General features: G+C 55.4%; 2 protein-coding genes across 2 annotated transcripts in view; one reads left to right on the forward strand and one right to left on the reverse strand.

The window, feature by feature from the left end:
* Positions 1-17,500, reverse strand: part of LOC124486885 (regulator of G-protein signaling 3-like) — a 28,977-nt gene that overhangs the window by 4,229 nt on the left and 7,248 nt on the right. The window contains 18 exon segments of the mRNA XM_047048763.1: positions 1,630-1,860; positions 1,909-2,158; positions 4,681-4,910; positions 5,478-5,509; positions 5,624-5,685; positions 5,771-5,811; positions 5,813-5,873; positions 6,278-6,348; positions 6,641-7,534; positions 7,637-7,760; positions 7,856-7,952; positions 8,390-8,501; positions 9,691-9,774; positions 9,938-10,203; positions 10,447-10,486; positions 11,080-11,437; positions 11,666-11,853; positions 16,892-16,989. Coding sequence (XP_046904719.1) covers positions 1,630-1,860; positions 1,909-2,158; positions 4,681-4,910; positions 5,478-5,509; positions 5,624-5,685; positions 5,771-5,811; positions 5,813-5,873; positions 6,278-6,348; positions 6,641-7,534; positions 7,637-7,760; positions 7,856-7,952; positions 8,390-8,501; positions 9,691-9,774; positions 9,938-10,203; positions 10,447-10,486; positions 11,080-11,437; positions 11,666-11,853; positions 16,892-16,989 — 3,239 coding nt within the window.
* On the forward strand, positions 1,561-2,458 carry LOC124486763 (myosin light chain 4-like). The gene has a single exon (XM_047048566.1). It carries the CDS (start codon positions 1,643-1,645, stop codon positions 2,231-2,233), a length of 591 nt encoding a protein of 196 aa, XP_046904522.1. The 5' UTR covers positions 1,561-1,642; the 3' UTR covers positions 2,234-2,458.

Raw genomic sequence — 17,500 nt, forward strand, 5'->3', positions numbered from 1 at the left:
AGAGGGTGCTGTTGCTAAGGGTAGGTAGACTGGCTCCTGCTTTGCTCCCACTTATCACCCATCTTCTCTTACAGTCCTGCATACTCCTGTCCTGTAGGGGGCACTAGAGGACCTAACCCTGCTGTGTTGCTCTGGTCACGCTCCTGATTCAGGTGGACGCAGACAGAGAAGAAGAGGACATTTTCTCAGACATCAGCCAGGTTGTCCGAGAGAGACTGTTCCCCAACTGGATAGACACTGAAGGTAAGGAGAGAGAGAAGGAGAGAGAGAGAATGTGCGAAAAAAAAACGTTGTCTTTGTCCTTCTATGCTCCAATGTCTCTCTCTCTCCCCCTCTCCTTCTCCAGAGATCAGCAGTCCTGCTGAGTCGGCTGCCAGTCTGCCGGTCGCTCCGTCTGAAGCCATCCCTCCCCCGTCTGAAGCCAGCCCTCCCCGGTCTGAAGCCAGCCCTCCCCCGTCTGAAGCCAGCCCTCCCCCGTCTGAAGCCATCCCTCCCCCGTCTGAAGCCATCCCTCCCCCGTCTGAAGCCATCCCTCCCCCGTCTGAAGCCATCCCTCCCCCGTCTGAAGCCATCCCTGCCCCCTCTGAAGCCAGCCCTCCCCCGTCTGAAGCCATCCCTCCCCCGTCTGAAGCCATCCCTCCCCCGTCTGAAGCCAGCCATCCCTCCCCCGTCTGAAGCCATCCCTCCCCCGTCTGAAGCCATCCCTCCCCCGTCTGAAGCCAGCCGTCCCCCGTCTGAAGCCAGCCGTCCCCCGTCTGAAGCCAGCCCTCCCCCGTCTGAAGCCAGCCCTCCCCCCTAGACTCTCCTCTCCCACTCCTCTCACCAGTCACCGAGTCTCACCTGTCCCCTTCCTGAGGTCTTCTGTACAGACATCTGTAAATGTTCCACACGTTGCGAATACGGTCAAACAATAACAATGGCCGCCTGTTGTCAACAGTGACTTGTCCTCTGCGTGTTCCACCTCTGTCCCTGTAGGAAGGGGAGGAGTCTGTAGATTTGTCTGTCTGGTGATATCAGTCCTCCATCTTGATTCTGTTGACGTCCAGAAGGTGATAACGTGCACCGTCTGTGTAACCGTAAACATGTGCTGTGGGTGTGTGGGCGTCGTCTTACGTACGCATCAGACAGAACCGAGAGCGGACTGAGATAGGATCAGGACCAAAAACACACGTTCTATCATCTGTCATCGGATTCCTCTGTATATGTACTACGCCAATAAAATGTGTGTTTGTGTCTGCACTACCTTCAGAGGCTGTGGAATGTGTGTTCTCGATCTCTCTACCACTCACACACACACATACTCAGCCACCAAGACAGTAACCATGCACCACTCTACCCCACTTGAGAGTAGGGGGAGCTGGGAGGGGGAGGGGGTGGAGGAGGGGGGGAGGAGGGGGGGAGGCCCAGTTTAACCCCAGAGGTGTTCGCCACTCAGAGTTCCAGTGACGTCATTGCCGTGGTGAAGTGGTTCTATTTGCAGTTTCTTCCTATTATGGTCTGCCAGGGCTGCAGCTCAGATAAAGCTTATCTCCTGGCCTTGGGGGGGTATAAAGGCTGGGGAGAGGCCGGGAGAGAGAGCCCTCCATCCTTCCACCTCTCTCCTCCATCTCTCTCTCTCTCCCTACGCACACGAGCAGGCGACATGGCCCCGAAGAAAGTAGAACCCAAGAAAGTGGAACCCAAGAAGCCGGAGCCGAAGAAGGAGGAGGAACCCCCCAAGCCCGTGGAACCGTTACCGGCCAAGGAGCCCGAGCTGGACCTGAAGAGCGTGGTTCTGGAGTTCAGCCCGGACCAGATCGAGGAGTTCCGGGACGCCTTCACCCTGTTCGACGAGACGCCGGCGGGCGAGATGAAGATCACCTACGCCCAGTGTGGAGACGTGATGAGGGCGCTGGGCCACAACCCCACCAACGCAGAGGTCCTCAAGCTGCTGGGGAAGCCCAAGCCGGAGGAGATGCACCGGGAGCTGCTAGACTTCGACACCTTCCTGCCCATGCTGCAGCACATCTCGCGCTCCAAGGAGCAGGGCACCTTCGAGGACTTTGTGGAGGGGCTGCGCGTCTTCGACAAGGAGGGCAACGGCACGGTGATGGGGGCCGAGCTGCGGCACGTCCTCGCCACGCTGGGGGAGAAGATGACGGAGGTGGAGGTCGACCGCCTGATGGTGGGCCAGGAGGATGCCAACGGCTGCATCAACTACGAGTCCTTCGTCAAGCACATCCTGTCGGGATGACCGCTTCCTGTCTGACGGACCTCGCCTCTGCTCTGGGGTCAGCTATTTCATCTACGACCTTTCCCCGATGATCTAGTGAGGATACAGACCAGCTGACCTGAGACCAGCCGGTCTTCTATGACTCTTTCATCCCCCTACCTCCCCAAACCCCCAGCTCACCCCCTCAGGACGTAACACCCCTGATATCTTCTCCTCTGCCATGTAGCTAATAAAAGTTCGACCCAATCACTTCTGTCGTATTTCGTGATATTTGCAGCAACACATACAGTCCATATATAGAATGATTGTTTGATGTTTGAATATTGTGTTTGGCTCTCAGCTGATATTGATCTGGTTGAAGCTTGTATCACACCGTGAGATTTGCCTCTTGGGGGAGTAGCACTGGTGTCAACATAATTAGCTACTGACTGGCAAACAACAGCACAAAACACAAAAACACAGGAGGTAAAAGGATATATTTGTTTGGAGGGCAGACAGGGTGGCGTGTGTGTGAGTGTCTGTGTGTGTGTGTGTGTGAGTGTGTGAGAGTGTGTGTGAGTGTTAGTGTGTGTGAGTGTGTGTGTGTGAGAGTGTGTGTGTGAGAGAGAGTGTGTGTGTGTGTGTGAGTGTGTGTGTGTGTGTGTATGTGAGAGTGTGTGCGTGGGTGTAAGTGTGTGTGTGTGTTTCTGAGGAGTGATGGGTAGCTCTCCTGTCACCCCAGCTGCTCTCTTCAGCCGTAGGCACGGTAACGCCACAACATGGCCGACCAAAGTCGTCTCAAGGTTAGTCAGGCGTTCTGAACGGCTGGATCCAACATACCAAGAGGTTGGGGTATTTGAGAGATGGGAGTTTCCCCACAGTTTCCGTCGCATGGTAGAAACCCCTGATCAGATTAAAGTCTAGGAAACTCAATTAAATTCACAAACCACTGAGTGACTAACACTGTTGCCCTTGTTGTTGTTTTCAGTCACAGGACCATTGAAGACCTCCAGCGACAGTAACAAGAAACAGGAAAAACCGGAGATAAACTGGTGAAAAACCTCTCTATGACAGTAATAGAAATGTGTCAAAGCAAGAAGCTGTTTCACATGAAGGAGTTTATTCACCAAAGACTGGTGTTGGACAGTGAAGGAAGTGTTCATACTGCATAGAGGTTACATCTTACCATACGTACAGTAAAACAGTCTTAACATCACTATAGGTTTATATAGAGACTGAAATTAGACATCATACCAAGTTGGACCTCAGGATACCACCTAGCACTACTCTGCCCTTCACCCACCATCCCTCTACAACAAAGCTGTCCTGTGCTCCGCTTTACAGTGATTAGAATGCGGTGATGCAGTCTTCATAAGTGATCATCTCTACATTAGCCAAAACTGGAGCTTAGACTAGTTATTCTAGATTGTCACTTTCTCTTTAATCTCCTCATCCTTGCTTGTTTGGTTAAAAGTCTCCCCCCCCCCCCCTCCCTCGTTGTTCCGCAGAAACACACATCCGACTGCTACTGTGATTAATTATTCACGATATATAAACAGCTTTTCCGTGTATTGCTCTCCGTCGTTGTACGCCCGTTTGTGTAGCAGGGGGAGGGGACAGCCTCCCAGAGGTGGTTCATAACAAACACACCTCTCGTGCCACACCTAGACTCCTCCCTGCATGTCAATCACACTTGCCCTCCAAGTGGACAGGACAGTGGGGGGCGGGGCTTCGACAGGCTTTCACACTGCAACCACAGGCTCTGTCTTACAGTCCCCAGGGCCGTTGAACCCTCTGAATAAAACACTGTGTAAAAAACAAAAAAAACTACAACAAAATTAAATGGGTTAAAAAGGTCTTGGCTGTGTTATTTCTACGGAGTGTATTCTGTTATGTACATTTGCGAACACTAGGTAGCGCCACAGTTGAAACTGGGAGCTGTGACGGTTTCAGAGGACCAAAGAGAGAGAGAGAGAGAGACATAGAGAGAGAGAGAGAGAGACAGAGAGATCCACAGAGAGACTCAGAGGATCTCCTCAGAGCTCAGGTGATGTGTGTGTCTGTAGGACCAGGGTGAGTCTGGGGACCTGGACGTCAGTGTGGAGGGCGGCGTGTCCCAGAGGCCAGCTGGTCGTCTTGCCTGTGGGGAACCACGACGAAGGGCCCAGACGCGGCCAGGAGAAGGTTGAGGTAAAAGAGGAACCTTGACGTAGTACCAATCCAATCACTATCACCATGGCGACATGTTAAGCAGATGAGTCTGGAGGTCATGACTGTCCACGTCTATGCTGTCAGACTAAACCCCCCCCCCCCCCCCCCCCTGCATCCACAACGCCTCCCTTCTCCTGCTGTTGAAACTCATCACCACCAGGGGCAGCAGTCAAAAGGCTGAGACAGGCCTCACTCACTGCCCCACAGCCAGCCCAACCTACCCGCCCTATCCTTCTCCCGTTATGTCCAACTGTCTGCCTCCATGTCCTCCTCTTTACGGAAGCTCCACCATGGAGAGAGGTCTATTCTGATTGGTCTGCCGTGTGAGGCCACGCCTGTGGTTGGTCAGATCCAGGTAGAGGGCGGAGCGTAGGAAGCGTGGGTAACAGTCCTTTTCCATCAGGCTGTAGATCCTGCTCTGGGCTAACAGGAAACAGGAAGTAGTCAGGCCGCCTGGGTTCTGCAGGTTCTGCTCGGTAGCTTCGCGCGTCCATGAGTCCAGGTTCACCTGAGAGACACGGAACCAGAGGAGCAAAAGTCAGTAGGATAAAATTGACAGTTGGAGCAACAATAGTTGAGCTACAGCAGTTCAAATCTGGCCCAGGCTCTGCATTTCATCCACTCTCTCTCTCTGTCTCTCCCTCTGTCTCTCTCTGTCTCTCTCTCTCTCTCTGTCTCTCTCTGTCTCTCTCTGTCTCTCTCTCTCTCTCTCTCTCTCTCTCTCTCTCTCTCTCTCTCTCTCTCTGTCTCTCTCTGTCTCTCTCTCTCTCCTCTTTCTCCCCCCACATTTCCTGTCTTCTGCATAAACACACTAATAAAGGCAGAAATGCCACAAAAAAAATGATAAATTAAACATCAGTTGGCAGAAGTGTTGATCTTGTGGCATCCTGAAGGCTCTGATGTGAGAGGATATGAGCTGGTCTGAGGCATCATCTCACCTCCTTGCAGGCCTGAGTGCAGATGAACTCGGAGAAGATTCTTCTTGGCCCGGGCGGCCATCTTGGACTGCGTCCTGGTCTGACGGAACTTCTCACAGGCCAACCAGAAGTCCAGGTTCTCCTCGCTGAATTCAGACCTCAGAAAGCCCCGGAACACCGTGACGCCCCACTGTGAACACACACACACAAACACACACCGTTTCACGTGTTAATCCATCACGGAGCATTCATGCGTGTGCTCACGTGTGGTTGTGTTTGTGTGTGCGAGTATGTGTCGACTTACGTTTGTGGGCCAACAGTGTGTCTAAGCTCTCCCCCCACTTAAACACCTCCTCTGGAGCTGGTCTACAAACAAGACACACACACACCACGTTATGAAAGGTACTTCATTACACACACACATCCATTCCCAGACAGCTGATATTCTCACCTGGCGGACTTGAGGAGTTTCTCCAGGCCTTGGGCGGGAGCTGGCACTGTGAAGGTCGTTCCTCCGACGCAGGAAGGTCAGCCGGTTCTTCATGTCCTTAGCCCTGAGGAAACACGTGAGAGAACATCAACATCAGACTGGAGAGCCCAGATAGCTGGTCACCATCATAAACACTGGCTGTTTCAACAGTTTATGAAATCCACTAAGGTCTTAGAATTCACTGGATCTACTGTGATCCAACATGGAATTGACGGTGACCCACTATGATCTAATAGGATATCTACTATGAGCAGCATGAACAGAGGGAGGGGTGCAGGAAATGAGGGAGAGAGAGAGAGAGAGAGAGAGAGAGAAAGAGAGAGAGAGAAAGAGAGAGAGAGAGAGAGAGAGAGAGAAAGAGAAGAAGAGAAAGAGAGAGAGAGAGAGAGAGAGAGAGAGAGAGAGAGAGAGAGAGAGAGAGAGAAGAGAGAGGACAGCACTAAACAGGAGCTTAAAAAAACAACTTACAGACTCTTGGTCTTGTTCTTTTTTCTGTGTGCTTGTCCAGACTCACAGCTGCAGTCCCACTGGCCACATTCCTGGAGGGAGGGAGGGATGGAAGGAGGGAGGGAGGGATGGAAGGAGGGAGGGAGGGATGAAGGGATGTAGGGATGTAGGGAGGGAGGGAGGATGGAAGGAGGGAGGGATGTAGGGATGTAGGGATGTAGGGAGGGAGGGATGCGAGAATGATGAGTGATGGATGCTGACTTGCGGAATGTAACCTGCAGCAGCACCATCTTGCACTCTTTATGGAGAGTACCCAAACACCGTGCTCCCAAACACACCACACCCCCCTGCAGGACCAGCTGAGCAGAAACACGGAGTACGTACCGTCCTTCCAGACAGCAGCATGTACATCCTGCACACCGAGCCCCCCTCGCGGGTCAGTTCCCTTCTCAGGGTCTGTGGGGAGGGCTGGGGGGCCCAGTGGACCGGGGGCCCCCCAGGGGGGCCGGGGCGGGTCAGGTGATGCAGGGTGCTGTCCGAAATGAACCGAGGAGAGCGGGGCTCCTGGAGGAGGCTGCCCTCGCTGAGGGTGCGTCTGTGGAGCGACGTCCGGCCCCCGCCGCGCCCGGCGCCGCCCCGCCCCCCGCACCCCTCCTCGTCTTCGTCGCTCTCCTCGTCCTCGTCCGGGGAGGGCGAGGGCTCCGTGGGCGAGGCCTGGTCCGGCCGGAGGTCCGGGAGGGCCAGGGGGGAGGAGGGGGACGGGGAGGAGGAGAGGGGCAGGGCGCCGGCGCCCGCCGTCTCGGACGTCTCGGAGGCGCTCTCCCCCTCGCCCTGCTGCCTCTCCTCCTTCTCCAGCGCCGCCTCCCTCTCCCTCCCCTTCCACACTTTCTCCACCTCCTCCGCTCCCCTCTCTCGCTCCTCCCCCTCCTCCTCGTCCCTCTCCCTCCACACCGGGCTCTCCAGCACCTTGCGGGTCTTGCCCACCGTGCAGGGAGGGGGGGTGAGGGGAGGCGGGGTGGGGAGGGAGTGCTGATGCAGGTTCTCGGAGCTCCTCAGGACCAGGGGGGTGAGGCTCCGGGCCGGGGGGGTGGGGGGCTTGGTGGGGGGGGTGAGGCTCCGGGCCGGGGGGGTGAGGGCCTCCTGCCCCAGGCCCGGGACTACCCCGTAGGGCTCGGGGGAGCAGCTGTAGGGGGGTCTCTCTGGAGAGTGGCTGTACAGGGAGTCCTGCTGGCCCAGACTGAGGACCCCCAGGTCACACTGGACGTCATCTATAGGCTCCTGCACACACACACACACACACACACACACGACAGTCAGAGAGAGAGAGACTAAACACACAGCCAGACAAACTGGCCGCGGTGCGTGTGTGTCGTAGCGTACCTCGTCGCGTTCGGATATGTGTTTGAGGCCCAGCTGCTTGTCGATGTTGTCACGGAGACACTGGTGCACCCTCCGCTTCTGGTCCACAGTGTAGGCCTCCAGGCTGAAACAGTCCCTCGCTCCTCTGGGGGGCAGGGGGGGGGGGGGGGGGGCAGGGGGGGGGGGCAGGGGGGGGGCAGGGGGGGGGGTCATTAGCTGTTCTGAGAGAATGATTCAAGCCTTCGTGGGACGAGGAGGACAAGAAGGAGGAGAACAGCGGATGAGGAACGTACCTCTGTCCAGTGGATGATGTACAGCCTCATTATATCAGCCGGAACTGAAGAGAGGATCACACAGACACGCAGACTGTTAATACTGCTGTGTGTGTGTGTGACAGAGAGTGTGTGTGTGTGTGTGTGTGAGTGTGTATTAGAGAGAGTGAGAGAGACAGAGAATGTGTGAGTGTGTGTGAGAGAGAGTGAGAGAGAGTGTGAGAGTGAGTGTGTGTGTGAGAGAGAGTGAGAGAGAGAGAGAGACAGAGAGTGTGTGAGTGTGTGTGTGTGAGAGAGAGTGTGTGAGAGAGAGTGTGTGAGAGAGAGTGAGAGAGAGACAGAAACAGAGAGTGTGTGTGTGTGTGTGTGTGAGAGAGAGTGAGAGAGAGAGTGTGTGAGAGTGAGAGTGAGTGTGTGTGTGAGAGAGAGAGAGACAGAGAGTGAGTGTGTGTGTGAGAGAGAGAGAGAGACAGAGAGTGAGTGTGTGTGTGTGTGTGCTGACCATCTCGTAGCCGCAGGTTGTGGAGGTACAGGGGGCTCTGCAGGACGTTGCAGCGCCCCACCTCGTCCTCCCTGGTCAGCAGCAGGAGGTCGCTGTAGATCAGCACGGTCACCTGTAGGGGGCGACAGAGCACCGCAGACACCGCTCAGCCGCACGCTCCAGCACCAGAGACAGCAGGTCTGCTCCACACGGCCGCATTGTTCTCCTGTCCCCCACAACGGCATCCTCCCTTCCTTCACTGAATAGGTGAAAACTCTTTCTCCTCTAAACAGTAGTCGCCCGAAGCAGTCACGTGACGGTAATGATTTATGGAAGGGAAGGAAGGGAAGGAAAGGGCTGGGAGGGAGGAGAGGAGGATGCAATTCTCCCGCCCTCCGCGGATGTCAGGTCCTGTGTTCTCTGTGGTGGTGCTGCTGGGAGCAAGGCTGCTCGTCACATGACTGAACCCTCTCAGGCCTGAACACTCAGCCAAGGAAACACCCACGCCCCTCTCTCTCTCTCTCTCTCTCTCCCTCTCTCTCTCTCTCTCTCTCTCTGAGACCCAGATGAGATGTGAGCTGAGCTGAGGAGTCACCCCCCCCGAAGCAGATGAGGAGGAGAGAGAGGAAAGGAGAGAGAGGAAAGGAGAGAGAGGAGAAGAGAGAAGAGAGGAGAGAGGAGAGAGGAGGAGAGAAGGGAACAGAGACCAGCACAGCTTGTGCTCACAACCAGGGACTTAGGACAGACATTAGGCTCATCTACAGACCAGTGCACACACACACACACACACACACCGCCCCAAATGTTAATGGAAATTACTACTCTGATAACAGAACAGAAGTAAGTGTGTGTGTGTGTGCGTGTATACGTGTGTGTATATCAAGTGATCGGGAAGCCCTTCACCATCGTCACAAGGAGCCAGAGTTCATTTCCCATAAACGTCTGGGGGAATATGGATCAGGATGTAGCGGCTAGAGTTTCATGCTCGTCTATCACGCTGCCTGCCTGTCTGCCTGCCTGTCTGCCTGTCTGGGCAGGTCTCCCTGGGATACACAGGAGACGACTGAAAACCTGGCTGAAGAAAACGTTCATTTGGGTGAAAACTGAACTGGCTTTCATTCTGCAGCCCCCACAGGCCCAGAGGTCACCTTCACACCAGGAGACACAGCTCTGTCTCTCCAGATCCATCCCCGAGGTTTGGAACAGTCTGGGACAGTGTTCAGGTGTGTCGTCTGAACTAACTTGGATCAGTAAGTATCTAAGCTTAGGCAGGTAGGTGTTTACCTCGATGGGAAGGTATGACAGGTGGTGCAGTTAGTTACCTTGATGGGCAGCAGGTTGTTTTCATGCAGGATCATCTCCTCTGAGAGCAGCAGGGTCCTCTCCGGGCTGCACAGGTCCAGAGGCTGGGAGCCAAAACAACAACATAGTCAAAGGTTAACCTCATTGATATCAAGAGAGTCAGCAGATCACTTAGAGAGGGTGTTAACCCATGTGAGGACGAGCTTCTGGTTCTGACTGGTTCTGACTGGTTCTGACTGGTTCTGACTGGTTCTGACTGGTTCTGACCTGGACGAACACGGGGAAGATGAGGGTCTTGGGAGCCAGGGTGACGTAGGTGCCGTAGTTGGAGTAGGGCAGGTGGGACTGGACGATGGTGCAGTTCTGGTAGTTTCCGTGGCTCCGCTGGTAGGCGGAGGCAGAGGGGGGAGGAGCCATGGTGGAGACGTGGTCCCGGCGCGAGGCCGCACCCCTGTCCTGGGGCTCCGAGTCCTGCAGCAGCCCCCCCGCCTGGTGGAGCCTGGTGGAGGTGGGGTGGGTCTGGTACAGCCGCCCTGGTGGACACAAAGGGAGGGACAGGCTCAGCGCTGCTCTCTCTGTCTCTGTCTCTGTCTCTCTCTGTCTCTCTGTCTCTCTCTCTGTGTCTCTGTCTCTGTCTCTGTCTCTCTCTCTCTCTCTGTCTCTCTCTCTCTCTCTCTCTCTCTGCTGTTACTGCACCTGCTGAATGTAGCAACGCTGTTACTTCACCTTGTGAGGGGGGGGGGGGGGTGACAGGGGACTGGAACATAGAGTCTTACCCAGAGTGCCGTTCCTGTCCTGGTAGACTGGCTGCAGGATCTGAGAGAGAGAGAGAGATAGAGAGAGAGAGATAGGAGAGAGAGAGGAGAGAGAGAGAGAGATAGGAGATAGGAGAGAGATGGGAAGTGAGGTTAAAGCAGTGGTTGTCAGGAGAAAGGTCTCCGTCAGGAAGCAGAGAGTTGCCCTCAGTGCTCCGCTGGCAGGCCAGGCAGCGTTACAGCTGATTAAATATGGATCTCTGGAGATGTAGCAGAGCTGTAGAACAATGTCAGCCTTTTAAGGTACAATGGAGTGCGTACAGTATTTTACCTTTCTGAATATGCATGACTGTCACAGCTAAAGGTGTCTCGCTGTGAACCGGTGTGTGTGGTGTGTGTGTGTGTGGGACAGTTACACTACAGGATACACTGCCCTAGATGAAGTTGTCATGTGACTGAGAGAAGCTCGTCCAGCCCAGAGACACAGGGCAGATCTGACCTGACAGGAAGGAAGCTTTGAACACTTTAGCACAATCTAAACCATCTTCCCCCTGGCCAGTATTCTCTTCTGCTGGTACTAAGCCTGATCAGGAGGTGACCCTGTATATACAGACTCCAGAACATTCTACTGATCATCATCATCATCATCATTACCTGACTTCCTGGATTGACCGGGGACAGGATGATGTAGTTGTCCCCGTTTGATGAGGTCACCCGCGTGCCTTTGAGTGTGTGCGTCCTGGTCTTGTAGTCTGGCTCCTCCCTCTTGTCCCGCCACAGGGTCCCCAGCCCCCCGAACCCCCCCTTGCCCTCCGACCCGGGCCTGCGTCTGCCCAGGCGGCCCGCGGGCCGCGACAGCAAGGGGGGCGTCTTGTCTCGCTTCTTGCCCTGCGGGGAGCCGCCATCCTGGGCAGGAGGTTTGTAGGACGGCTGGTGGATCAGGCCCTCGAAATAAGGCTTCATGACAGGCAGGCTCCGCCACACCACCATGGAGATCTCACTGTGACAGTTCCTGCAGAGACACGCAGGAGAGACAGGAGACGAGGGGTCAGGCGACGGAGCCGTCCTCGTCTGATGATGTCACCCGTGGGTTTGATGAAGTCACGACGCGAGCGCGTGACCTCGCGCGTCCAGAGCTATCATATATCTTTTGTGACGTAGCGACGTAGAAATAGCGCGTCTAGACAGTACAGCGGCAGTGCATCGATGTGTGTATCTATTCCCTCTATATCTATCTCACCTGATGGCCTGCGCCAGGTCCACACACTTCCACTGCTCGACAGGAAGTCCGTTGAGCTGCAGGATGGAGTCTCCCTGCTGGAGGCCGGCCTGGTGGGCGGGGCTCCCGGGGTCCACAGCCTGGACACGAACCGGGGAGTCGGAGCAGATGGTGAAGCCGTAGCCATCTTTACCTCTCAGGACGGTCACCTGACACACACACACACACAGATCACCGTCAGTCACTGTCTCTTTAGATACCATCCCTCTCGTCATCCCTTGACTTTAAAACCACAGATCAGTCGTGAGTGGAGGCAGAGAAGCAGAAAGCACACAGGCTGTGTATGTGGTTGTCAGACAGCAGCCAGGCCCTGGGCAGTGGGGTGAGTCGGAGGACAGCTCTCCTGGTCAGTGTGAGGCTAATACTGACTGACTGGACTTCATCTGACACCTCCACATGGAGACAGTCTGAGCAGGAGAACAATGGGAATATGGGAATGGGAAATTCTCTCACCCTCCGCCCGGTCTGGATACGTTAAAAGACATGGGACAGTAGGAATAATTTCTCTCTCTCTGTGTGTGTGTGTCTCTCTCGACTTGCTGTGTAAAGCTCCATGTCCAGTCCTGTCAGCCACACACTGCTCCACAGGCCGGGGGATACCACGGCAACCAGGTCAGATAGAGGCGAAGGACAACAAAGCACCATGGGAGTTTTCCCCGAACAAAAGCGCTGGAGACCACGGCGGCACCAAGCAGGCCCAGATATTAAAGTGGGAGAAGACAGGGAGTGAACACACACACACACACAGTGTTGCTGGGAGATTAGCTGGGGAGAGCGCGAGCTAGAGAAAGAGAGAGTGAGAGATAGATAGATATAGAGAAGGGGAGGGAGGGAGGGGCGGGCGGGTGTAGCAGACCAGCGAGAGGAACCATGTTTGGACAGCCTCGGTCAACAGTCGGAGCAGCCAGGCTCTGGCCCACACTCTGAAGGGAAACCATGTCAGCCCATGTCAGTGGGCCATCTCTCACACAGCAACCGTCCCTGACTGGGAGACCAGGACCACAAGCGTCGAAAAACATCGCAACCCCTCACTCGGTTGGCCCCCTCGTCACCTCCCTTGGCTCCGGTTCAAGTCAATCACAGCTTTATTCGTTTTGTTAGCACCTTGCGAGGATTCCACAGAAACTTGTCTATAGCCTTGCCGGGACATGGACAGCTAAGGCCCAGAGGGGGCCCTGCGAGGGCGAAGCTTAACCCCAGATAGAGGCCCCGTCCCTGGGATGAAGACCAGAAGCACCTCCCTGGGACTGGAGCCCAAGTTGTCTTTGGCCATGACATAAACTGGAACCAAAACAGACAGTTAATTCGAACGGACTCTAAACAACTGGTGCTGTCCACACAGCACAATGAACACAGCCGTCCCTCCCCTCTTACCCTCCTTCTAAAATATAAAACACTAAGCTGTCTTCTATGAAGCTCTTTAACTATGTACATGCGTAGACTTTTCATGTCTCCCTGCTGAATTATTGACTGAGCTGCCGCATGCGATGAACACAGGTGGACGCTAAATCCCAGAAGCCTCGCGTTCAAACCCCCCTCCTCCTCGCTGTCATGCGAGCGTTGGATGCAGACGCACGCTCAAACAGGCTCTCTTGGCTTGCTCTCTCCTCACCTGTGGCAGGTTCTGTCCGATGCAGGCTCGACACAGGCCGTGGATGGTGTGCATACTGCTGTTCAGCCTTCCCCCGGCTCAGCCCAGCTCTGCAGCTAGACCAGGCTCCAGACCTGTGGCGCCGCTATCATAATCACCAGGTGTCTGCCAAAACTTCGAAAACGTCCCTCCACAACCCCCGAAAAGCTTCAACTAGAACACATCCAGCACGACAGCGACACACTATCTAACTGACGGACTGACTAACTGGGTCCAGTCGGACGTGTTGTTTCGCCTCCAGCCTGCTTGGTCTCGGTCCAGTGGCCCTGGCCTGCTCTGCTGTGTCTGTGCGGGGCTGCAGTGGCCCTGGCCTGCTCTGCTGTGTCTGTGTCTGGGCTGCAGTGTGTCTGTGTGGCTCCATGAGCCTGTGAACCAGCCTCCCTTCTCCTCCTGGGAACCAGAAAGGCTGGAAGAATGGCAGGAAGAGCCCTCTCACCCCCGACCTGCCGGCAGGCAGACTGTCAGGCCCTGATAAGCCCGCACACTTCCTGAAACATCGCCACCGAGAGGGCTCCACGCCACACACACACACACTCAGAAACACTGCTGTGACACACACAGAAACACACACACACACCCCTCCCCGTGTGAATTCCATACAACATACTCTAAAAAATATTATTCTCGATCAGACCAACACGTTTCCAGTCAGCACAATGCAATCCATCTTTCATAATCTCTTCTCTGTAAGGGCCTGTCAGCGGAGCTGGAAGATATCTTTAGCTTTACTGGTTCAACGTTACCTTACCAAATCCCTTGTAAAAAAAAAGTGTAATACAGTTGATAAGGAGCCATATTTAGTGAAGAGGGAACTGTCATTCGGGAGTGATGGTCCAGAGAGCAACTCTTCCTGGAGGTAGGAAGGAAGGTCACATCTGATTGGTTGTTTGTGTGACCAGACTCAGCAGAGTGCTGAGAGGGGAACTCCAGGAGAATGATCCATGGTTTGGGAGCCGCTGGTTCCTCCATACAGGATACCACAGCACCACTACAACACCGCTCTTCTGGGGCTGCCAAGGTAAACATCAGTTGGTTTGGGTGGACCAGTTAGGTGTGTCTGTAGTCCTTGTAAACAGATGTACCGTCTCCCTGCCTGTCCACACACCCCCCCCCCCTCCCTCAGCCTCTAACTGTCTCCTCCCCAGCCTCTACCTTCCTCTCCCTCAGCCTCGCCCAGTCTCCTCCCAGACTCTGCCCCAGCCTCGCCCCGGGCCCAGCCTCTGTCTGCTCCACCCCCAGCCTCACCCATCTCCACTCCAGCCTCACCCTTCCTCTCTCCATTCCACTCCTACCCACCCACCCCCCCAACCTCCGCCCTGTTCTCTCTACTCCAGCCTCTCCCTTCTTCTCCCCCACCCTCCTCCTCAGCCTCCACCCCAGCCTCCACCCCAGCCTCCTCCTCAGCCTCCTCCTCAGCCTCCACCCCAGCCTCCTCCTCAGCCTCATCCTCTGCCTCCACCCCAGCCTCCTCTGTCTCTCTGCTGGCTGCTGCCACTTCCCATCTTTGTGTGAGCAGAGAACTCCTGGCCTGGGAATCACTACAGCAACAATCACTACGACTACAGCGCCCCCCGGACTGGACCAGGATGGGGGGGGGGGGGGGTGAGAGGTCATCTGGTGATGTGAAGAGACAGACAGAGAGAGAGAGAGAGAGAGAGAGAGAGAGAGAGAGAGGGGAAGGAAAGGGAGGAAAGAGAGAAAGAAAGGTGGAGAGAGCGCTATGTGTGTGTGTGAAGGGGGAGGGGGGAGGGGGGGAGGGGGGGAGGGGGGAGGGGGGAGGGGGGAGGGGGGAGGGGGGAGGGGGGAGGGGGGGGGGGGAGGGGGGGGGGGAAATAAAGTAATATCCAAAAGACAGCAAGAAGCCACTTTAGCCACTGTGCTGTGCTGTCTCCTCTTCAGCCTGTCCCCTAGTCTGGTTCTAGAGTGCATTCGTCTGGTACTAGTCTAGTTCTGGTCCTAGTGCATTAGACTGGTCCCAGCTTAGTACTGGTGCTAACTTACTACTGGTTCTAGCCTAGAACTGGTCCTAGAGTGCATTCGTCTGGTGCTGGTCCTAGCCTAGCTCATCAGATGCCTTCTCTGTGACCTGGGGAAGAACCTCCCTGATTGGTTCCTGGACCAGATCCTGGTCTGCTGTTGCCAGGTCATTGGTTCATTCCAACCGTAGCAGAAGTAATGCTGATGAGGCATGAGTCACAATGTGTGTCAGTTGTGACGAGCTCAATCTAGAAATGTGACCACAAGGCCATGTGCACAGAAGGGAAGGTGACAGAGTTAGATACACATTCCACAACATCTATACTGACTAGAAAACATCTGTAGACTCTCACTCAGACATTGTGAAAAGATTATAAACTGCTTCTAAGTCAAGTGTCTTCTAGTCCTCACAAACAGTGATGACATAACTGAATCAGCGATATGCAATCATTATCCTCAGCTGTGAGCTTCCCCGTCTGGGAGCACAGGAAAGCAAACCTCTTCATAATTCATGAGCTACGGCATGAATGTTTAACAACTACTGTTTCCGAACAGATATCCCTTCTGCCTGCCTCCCTCCCTCCCAGCCTGCCCTGCACCTGAGCCTGGAGGCTGGAGATTGGAGGCTGGAGGCTGGAGATTGGAGGCTGGAGGCTGGAGGCTGGATCCCCAGTCCCCGGACCTCCAAACACATCCAGCCTTAAAACACAGCACAACCCAGCAACAACATTCACACTTCACATTGTCTTTCAGCGACAACTCGCCCTGCCGAAGGAGGAGAGCAGGAGAGACTCGACCAGAAGAGGTGGAGGAAGGAGATGGAGACATGGAGGTCAGGGAGGCAGGAAGACAGAAGTCTACCTTGCAAAGAGCAGGGTGGAGGGACCGGGGCAGGGTGTGGAGGCAGTAGAGGAGGACAGGGCAGAGTGTGGAGGCAGTAGAGGTGGACAGGGCAGAGTGTAGAGGCAGTAGAGGTGGAGAGAGGCAGAGTGTGGAGGCAGTAGAGGTGGACAGGGCAGAGTGTAGAGGCAGTAGAGGTGGAGAGAGGCAGAGTGTAGAGGCAGTAGAGGTGGAGAAAGGTAGAGTGTGGAGGCAGTAGAGGTGGACAGGGCAGAGTGTGGAGGCAGTAGAGGTGGAGAGAGGCAGAGTGTGGAGGCAGTAGAGGAGGACAGGGCAGAGTGTAGAGGCAGTAGAGGTGGAGAGAGGCAGAGTGTGGAGGCAGTAGAGGAGGACAGGGCAGAGTGTGGAGGCAGTAGAGGTGGAGAGAGGCAGAGTGTGGAGGCAGTAGAGGTGGACAGGTTAGAATGTAGAGGCAGTAGAGGTGGAGAGAGGCAGAGTGTGGAGGCAGTAGAGGTGGACAGGGCAGAGTGTAGAGGCAGTAGAGGTGGAGAGAGGCAGAGTGTGGAGGCAGTAGAGGAGGACAGGGCAGAGTGTGGAGGCAGTAGAGGTGGAGAGAGGCAGAGTGTAGAGGCAGTAGAGGAGGACAGGGCAGAGTGTAGAGGCAGTAGAGGTGGAAAGAGGCAGAGTGTGGAGGCAGTAGAGGTGGGTAGGTGACTCACCGTCATGTATTGCTGGTTGTTCTCTGGGCTGGCTGGTTCAGGGGCGGTTCCGTAGTTACTGTTGGTCAGGCTGGTGCTGGTGCTGCTGGGACCGCCATCTGAAAGACAGTCAAACGAGTCCCAGGCTGAAGCGCTGCTCTTCCAGAACATGACCGGTCCAGTGGAACACCTCGCTACAGCAGAACCTCGCTGGAGAACCCAAAGTACCGATCAGAGAGAAGCTCTCGGAGCCTTGGCCCCTGTCCACAGCAGCAGCAGCAACGCTCCGGAGAACATTCACAACAGAGACCGCCGGCACTGGAACCTCTCTCAGACACAGAACCTCTCCACGCGAGAGAACTTCCGCACGCTGGACGATCCCGGCAGACAGGCTGCTGCGGCACGGCGGGCACGTTTGGAGCGCTCGGTCAGAGGAGAGCGGAGCGAGAGAGAGAGAGCACGCATGGAGAGAACGGCCGGGGAGAGCGCAAGTTTAGAGTGTATGCTCGCAGAGTACGGTCGGATCTTCAGAGGGATGTCAACACGCTTCACTTCATCTCAGGGGGGGGGGGGGCAGAGACAAAATGAGGGAGGAGACTGTAGACAGAGGGGGAGGAGGATGAGAGAAGG

This window comes from Hypomesus transpacificus, chromosome 24 (genome assembly GCF_021917145.1).
Source record: "Hypomesus transpacificus isolate Combined female chromosome 24, fHypTra1, whole genome shotgun sequence".
Taxonomy (NCBI): Eukaryota; Metazoa; Chordata; class Actinopteri; order Osmeriformes; family Osmeridae; genus Hypomesus; species Hypomesus transpacificus.